Source organism: Saccoglossus kowalevskii, chromosome 17 (genome assembly GCF_978046115.1).
Source record: "Saccoglossus kowalevskii chromosome 17, keSacKowa6.1, whole genome shotgun sequence".
NCBI lineage: Eukaryota > Metazoa > Hemichordata > Enteropneusta > Harrimaniidae > Saccoglossus > Saccoglossus kowalevskii.
In genome coordinates, this window is record NC_140657.1 from 15,241,711 (window position 1) to 15,250,405 (window position 8,695).

Sequence of the window (8,695 nt, forward strand, 5' to 3'; positions counted from 1 at the left end):
TTGATGGAAAACATGCCAGCAATTGTACTGAAGGTGAAATATATAGTATATAGCGTAACTTTGTTTTTAACCAATTTATATACATGTATATAAATCCTGCTTCCTGTAATTGAAAAAAGTACAACTCGTATTATAGAAATTTGAACTACCACAAATCATAAGATAAACATATCGAAACGTGAATCGTAATACACTTAAGCTAATAACACATATACATATATTGACGAGATCATAAATATATAGAATATTATTATACATCTATCACCGTAACGCCATAAGTTACAGCGTGTCGTAATTTTGTGGTATTTTACGGGGTAATTTCATCCTACCACATAAGGAAATGCGAATTCCAAATATAGAATGATTACGCGCGTAAGCGTCCTCTAATAATAAAAACAAACATGGCTGCCACCAGGGTCTGACCGGACTCAACACAAAGAAGGTCGCTGGTTCTGTTCTGCGCGTCGGTTGATACTTCACTGTACTGTCTTCGTGCATATTTTGAGGTATCCTCGTAATAACCTTAATATTATACATCATAGTATTACTCAGGTTTGCATTGTCGCGCTACCCGTACTACCATCACTTACCTTGTTTTTTAACATAGGTAAGCAATGGCAGAACTTCTTGAGGAAACTGGTTCTGAACTGCTTGTATTTGAAGACGTAGATGAACGGGTTGAGAATTGAGTTGGAAAACTTGAGAAGCACAATGCAGTTAACATAGTCAGCGCCAAGGTCTATGAATGTTCCCAAGTTATAAGCAAGGAATAGTAGACTATCTGGCGTCCAACAGGTTGCAAACGTTACAATGACAAGAAGCAACATCCATATTACTCGCTGGCGTGCCTTCAGCATGGACCTGGCCTGTAGTTGATCATCTGCCGCGGAGGGTGTCGAGCCATTGTTGGCGCTGACCTTCAAGCAGGATAGAATTCGGAAGTAAGCCCAAGCCATAACGCATATTGGGACGAAATATGTAATGATGAAATATAAAACACCGATGAGTTTTCCAACCCACTCGTATGGATACACAGACAACATGCAATTCCCATTTTTGTAATCGTGGAAGATTACTGTAACAAACTGAAGAACAAACATAGAGATCCAGGCCATTGCTATCATTGCTAATGCATTTCCAGTTGTATAGTATTTATCATATGACAATGGATACACGATGGCAAAGTACCTTTCCATGGTAACGAGAAGCAAGTTGAAAGATGACGTATTTATGCTGAACCAGAAAAACTGAGCGCTAAAATACAACCTGCAGTAGAATTGTCCTGCTATACCACTAGGTGTAACGAATGTCACAACCTTCGGCAAGAACCTGTTCAGTACTAGCAACGCCGAGGTCATAAAATCGGCCACAGCTAAATTGATGATGAAGTAATTAGTGAGAGTTTTCATTTTCGGCGTACTGATGACCACAATGATAACAAGTGCATTTCCCATGGTGCCGATGATACCGAGAATCAATTCAGTGATATAGACATATGCAGGCGTTGGCGGAAATACTAAATGTAGGTTTGACTCGTTCAGTGTGGACGTATTCCACTCCATATCGAAATACATCACTGGTGTTTCACCTGAAAAAAATCATAGTAATGTTATAAACAAGTACACGTTTTTACATACTTCGCATTATCCAAGTAACAATGTGCTCTTTTCAAACTAGGTACTGATTCTCATTAATGGAACAACACCTTGTACTGGGAATAAATCCGTATATTATAATGGGGCATTTAACATCACCAGCAAGTTAGAGAGAATCTCAAAACAGAAAGGTTATACTTTAGATTGTACAATTTGGCACGTACATAGAAGGAAAACCGCGCTTCCAGGAAAAAAACTCTTTTGCCCCCAATATTATTTGGGTTCAGTGCCACTTAAAGATTACCGAGGGCAACACATCCAATTAACATAATTACTTGGTTTAATACATGTTCCCTCATTTAATTCACTAATATGACACTCACTAAAATATATCAGCGACAGCGATTTACAAAGCAACAGGACTGTTTAAAAATGCAATCCCATGATATTCAGTTGAACACACTTTCTGACGTGTAGCAGGCAAATCCGGACAAATCATCCTATACGTCAATTCGGAAGAGTTTTGACATGGCATTTTGTAATGAGTTATTGAAATATACACGTTCATCGCATTGTTATTGTAGCCTCTGATTATAATTATGGAATCGCGGATAATTTCTAGATAATTCTGATTTCTCATTAAAAGCAGCCACTCCACTAAACATGTGTCATGACTCCATATAGAAGTTTGTTTGTCACGAACAATCTAATTGCATTTGACACATTGATTTCATTTTGGTTCGTTAATTGCAATTTGAATACGTGTATGAATTCAATGCTCGGAAAGACTAATTTTATTTGTGTTATTCTAAAAAGACCTCATCATAGACAATTTTCACCTCAAAAACCATAGCTCTTTGTAGACCAAAAAGGAATTTTGTATATCCCATCAGAGACGAAATTGTCACTAAATTTATTTAGTTATAGGTTGAATCTACTCATCACCCGGACTCATCAATCTGAATGAATGATCAATTCGAAGGGAAATTACTCACTACAAAACTACTTATTTTTCAACACACATCATTTTGTTTGATTTACAAAAAAATGTTGTTTGACAAAGAGATCAGAGACTGAAAACAGACCCCATCCTAGACCGGCGAATCTGATATTGAACCAAAAAGCGAGCAAATCTATACCCCATTCCAGACCAAAACGCTAAGAACCAAAACTTTCTGATCTGGAAAAATTATGACATATCTCAATAATATTCGCATGGACGCCCACAAATAAATTTTCCTGTCAATCAAACTTCACTAAACAAATACTAGTCCATTTTAGGTAATGAAGAAACATTTAGTTTTACAAAAGCTAATAAAAAATCATTAAATTCTGGATGACGATGTTGGTGATCGTTGAAATCTAACAAACAAGCTGCCTAAAAATTGAGATATGTAAATACTGGAACACCAAAACGTAATCAATATATTGCTTTGATATGCCATACAAAGGAACAAGCACACTTGAAACCAATTCTATGAAGTATACGAGGGACGCCCATATTTGCCATATACATCATCGTCATTGAAAAGTTTTTTTAATTCTCTCGTTTTAAAATTCTTATTATTTTACAGCATAATAATAAAATAATAATTGTTTTTATTTCCAGTGTATAATATTGTACCATAAAAACGAAGCAGCATGCAGACTTTACCCATTCATAATTTGTACTCGATATTCCACAAAAATGGAACATTATGCAAATCTCAGGATTTGTTCAGTCTAGGCTAAGCTGCTTCTTTCTTCAAATATCATGAATATTTCATTAAAATCAATTTAGCACAAGATATGTTTGTGGAAACTAGTTCATACACGGCATATTCAATTAAAGCGGGGGGGGGTGTCGTCACCTGCGCATGCGCCAGATGGCCATAGCGTGTCATTGTTTACAAACAATCGTCTACCCATGAGCCTTTGCGTTATTAGCGTGTGTTATTATTGTCGCCTGGGAACAATAACTGACCGAGACATTTTTTTCCTATGTGTAAATAATACATTCTCTCCACATTCTCACGTGTACGGCAACCGAGGTGGCTCACAGCATGGCATTTTATAAAACCATTTTTACAATTCATTTACATTTTGAAAACTCATTTTTATTTTATAATTCCTTTTTAATAACCATTTTCGATTTTGAAATCAATTTTTAAAACCCACCTTCGTTTCTGATATCTGTTTTCATTTTAGAAACAATTGTTTAAATCCATTTTCATTGTTGGAATCCGTTTTCATTTTTAAAATTCATTTTCGTTTTCAAATTCAATTTTCATTTTAAAAATCAATTTTTGTTTTTAAAATCCGTTTTTATTTTTTTTAACCCGTTTTCATTTTTAAAATCCAATTTCGTTTTGAAATCCATTTTTATTTTCAAAATCCATTTTCGTCTTCAAAATCCGTTTTCATTTTTAAAATTCATTTCATTGACCTTTGAACTATAGGAATATATGCATTTTTCCCCTTCGAGCAATTTTTTCATCAGAATTTACCTAAAAATCACTGCTGTTTCCCGCCTATCCCATTAACTTAAACATAATAATTGTTTTAATGGGATTCTCATTTTGATTCGATTTTCGATTAGTTTTTTCAATCTCATTGCAACTTTCAATTTCAAAATCCATTTTCATTTTTGACCTGTGACCTCGCCCTCTGACCTCATACGACGTGACTATAAATTGTAACTCGGATTCTGGCAGTTTGTGTATTTCCACTAGTGACGTTTCCATGATAAGGCTTCTTTACGTAAGTTATTCTTCAGACTATAACCAAATTGGCGGCGGTTCCACGGCGTTTTTGGGGTCCTTTGGAGCGTTCTTGGCTTCGATTGTCGGCTTACGTTGTGGCGTCGAATTCCTATACATACATCGATGGCGCTGCCTTGTATACCGACAGTACCTTTATCCGATACGATAACACAGCAGAACCACGGCTATAACTTGTTCTAATCTGATTATCAACCTTACACAGTGGCGGATCCAGCAAAATGTATTGGGGGGGGGGGGGCAAGCTTCGCTTAAGATATACGGAGCGAAAATCGCAGAGAAGCTATGCGTAATCCAGATGATATGAATCGTCATGCGTTGGGGGGGGGGGGGCATGGCACCCATGCCCCCCTCTGGATCCGCCACTGACCTTACAGCTGATAAAATGAGAGCTCCAAGATTGATTAGAATATGTTATAGCCGTGGGTTTGCTTCGTTTTGGTACCAGGTAGGGTAAACAAGACAGCGTCGTCGGTGGACCTGACCACAAATGCATTTGACGCCAAAGTGTAAGCCGACCGATGAAGCCAGAGACCCTTATTGGACCAAAGTCGCCGCGGAACCACGGCTAAATAAATTATAGCGTGAAGAGTAACTTATGTAAAGAACCATGGAAACATCACTGGTTGAAATAAAACAAACTATCAGATCAAGCATGATAATAGGGGGTCTATTGATCAAGTTGAAATTATAAACAAAACACAAATCCAATATCGAATCGAAATGAGAATCTTAGTAAAAGCAATTAAAATCAGTTAAAGTTAACGCAATAAGCGGGAAACAACAGTGATTTTTATGTAAATTCCGATGGAAAATTTGCTTCAATGTGAAAAATACGTATATACTTATATACTTCAAATGTCAACAAAAACGTGAAAACGGATTATTAAAAATGAAAACGAATTTAAAAAAAAATAGATTTTAAAAATGAAAATGAATTTTGAAAACGAAATTGGATTTTGAAATCAAAATTGGATTTTAAAAATGAAATCGGATTTTAAAAACGAAAATGGATTTTGAAACTGAAAATGAATTTTGAAAACGAAAATGGATTTAAACAATTGTTTTTGAAAATGAAAACAGATACCAGAAACGAAAGTGGGTTTTTAAAATCGATTTCAGAACTAAAAATGGTTATTAAAAAAGATTTATAGAATAAAAATGAATTGTAAAAATGGTTTTGTAAAATGCCATGTTGTGAGCCACCTCGGTTGCCGTACACACGTGAAAAAAAATCAAAATTAGTAAAAATTTAGTATCATATTAACCTAATAATCCGTACTAATAACTTCACGTTCATGCGAGGTTTAGGCTTGGGTTCAAATTTAAAATTATTCAAACCGTTGAAAGAATGCTTGCAAACCATTTTTCCCTCAGTATATTTTCATTTTCCGCATTCTAAAAACAACATAACTCTTTTAATTTATTTTGTATAGGTATGCGCATTCAATATTAAGAACTTAGCCTTAATCGCATCAGTGCACTGTGTTCTTGGTTTGGGACAACAGTTGATGGTGATGAAGATTTTATTTTGCTTTTAGGAAAAAAATATAACCATGCTCAATTGAATATTGTACTCACTGTACGATGGCATTAAGACAATGGCTTGATTATATTTAATCGACTGTTATAGTATAAATGTTCTTATAATACCAGTGTTGATTTGGAGAATATTGGACGCAGCTTGTCATAGTTTAGGTTGTCTACTACACACTTAGATTCAATTAGCGTGGAACAATTAGGACGCTACATCAGGAGAGAACAAGATCATATATTGATAATGGAGCACATTGTCGAAGTCATTAAGAAGAAATTGATATACTTTCTAATACATTATATTAAGACATACATTTGGTTTATAATGGTATAGTAAAAAAAACACGGATTAAACGAAAATTGCATAAGAAAAATCAACTTCATGAACATATGAAACTACAGCCAACATACACAGACAGTACATTACATTACAAAATAAGGAGGTGATTATTCCGGTGTCCCAAAGTGAGCACATCCTGTTTCACATGTGGGCTGACTACGCAGCTTATAAGATAAATTGAATAAAAGTGCTTTACTTATAATGCTACTGATACGAACAGGGCTATACAAATAAAAGGTATTTGTTTTTGGGATGTTTAGTATATTTGTAAATCATTGCATTGTTTATGCACGAAACTACGGTGAGTGGGGAAACAATACATGACCATCTCCTTATGATTCTTTTTAAAATGTGACCTAAACCCACGTGTACCGGAAAGAATAGTGATCGCATAAATTCCCCGACCCTTCCCGCCGATAATTAACGTTTAGTCGCTTATCATAATTCTGTCACAAATGAGAAGAAGAGGCAAACATGTATACTAAAATAATAATTACTTACAGTTTTTAAATCATAACTACGTATTAACACTTTCCGTACAATAACTGCGACGTTCGGTATACGATGGTTTCAACCAGAATTCTCAAACAGATAGTGCCTGCAAATGAACATTGACGACGTACTTATCGTATATGTGAGTTGTATATTTCACACGTGATCAACGTAATTATAATTTCATGAACAGAATGCGAATCGTTTCAGAAATATTCGTTTATAATGAACATTGACATTCATCTGTTATTTTTGTAACCTCAATTGTAAAAAAATAGTATTACACTAACTAGTAGTACAAAACAATCTCTATCCTCAACCTAGCGCATATAATCGAAGAAACGTGCTTAGCAGATGGAGATGACAATCTACAACTGAATAGACGTTCGTTTACATACCCAAGTACGATCTATTCCAAAACCTTTAATTGTAATAGGATGAAATTGTGTGACAGAAGATTTTATTGAAATCCACGACTTTAATTATCTAAAGTGAACTAAAGCTGAAAAACCTTTAACATGCGCCACCCGAGTCTTAGAGCATCACGAAATGAGTATTAATGCCATCCCGGGATCAAAGAAAACAACTCACATAGACTATACAGTGCCTGTCAATGATATACTATTTTGAATAACGTAGTTTATTCAACTTCACATAGCGTATATCGTAGTGTACTGCGATATTAGATCAGTGTTTCTCTTGAAAATCTACAGCAATTACATGCATTCTTCAAGCATAAAATACCAGTGGTTGTTTCGGCGTTATCTTATCAATGTTAACTAATTCTTATTTGACTCGATTCCCGGGTTTGATTTATATTTCCTCTGCTCGCCTATATATAACATCTCTCCATATGACCATTGCAATATAAAAAACATCTGCCTATATTTAATTACAAGCAACTAACTTGTAAAATTATACCCAATCATTATGTATATATGTATATAGTATATTCAAGTTTAGTTCAAACACAATCATATACACTTACCATATACGTATCGAGACACTTTCCTCGTTAGATGTTACTTTTACTTCGGAAACAGCAACTCAAACGAAAAGAGTTCATATGACTATTTTCATTTGCAAACTGTTGACATCAATTTTCGTGAATGAAGTTAAGTGAAACCTTAATCCATTATTTGTTCCTTTTTAATATTGTATGCGATTATTATAATCTGATATCATCTGTTCAAGCAACGGTCCTAATTCTTATTTTGTCATTGAAATGCGACAAACAAAATCCGATTAATTTTCTTTATAGCTGAACCTTGGTCTGATTGATTATAAACTGAAATTCTATAACCATGTTAGCACTGCACTTGAAATGTCTACAAACGATTTGGGTAGCTTATTGGTAACTGTCATGGCAATAACACAAATTAATATAGTAAGTTGTGTATGTATTTGATATAAGCCAGCCTTCAACTTGACCAATCTACTAGAGTGGAACAAGTACAATATACGTTTTTTGATCAGAAATGATAATTGAATGCATATCGTCCATCAATAAACATTTAAAGATATATTTCAAAACCTTTACCTGTCTTTGAATTCTGATACCTATTTTTTGTAACGAACATGCTTTACTCGTTTTTGTTATTGATTCATTACTTTTTGTATATGCGAATTTGAAATTCTAAATGTTATCAAATTACAAACCCTAATAGAGTCGGTAAAGCAGTGACGCATTCGTTTGTGCACCTATTGTTTTATGTATCTGCCCCAAAACAACAGTTCGCCCGAGACCAGCTATTGTAATGTTATCATTATTGATGATACTTGTGATATTCTTCAATTCTAGTCTGTTTTTTACAACTACGACTACGTTATATGTAAATCTGTATGGGAATTGACACTCGGCAGAGATGCATCTTACATTACATACGGGGCTTAAACAAAGGGAGTAGTGAATGGTGTAGCATAGTGATAATTCAAAACGGGGGTGTCGTCACCTGCGCACGCGCGGGAATCGA

General features: G+C 34.8%; 1 protein-coding gene across 1 annotated transcript; it reads right to left on the minus strand.

The window, feature by feature from the left end:
• Window positions 1–548: 548 nt before the first annotated feature.
• On the minus strand, window positions 549–1,562 carry LOC102807324 (allatostatin-A receptor-like). The gene has a single exon (XM_006818978.1). The coding sequence runs from the start codon at window positions 1,560–1,562 to the stop codon at window positions 549–551; it is 1,014 nt and encodes a 337-aa protein (XP_006819041.1).
• Between the last annotated feature and the right edge of the window lie 7,133 nt (window positions 1,563–8,695).

Bases quoted from the DNA above. Each gene is read 5' to 3' on its own strand.
- LOC102807324 (XM_006818978.1), bottom strand. From the start codon at position 1,562: ATGGAGTGGAATACGTCCACACTGAACGAGTCAAACCTACATTTAGTA.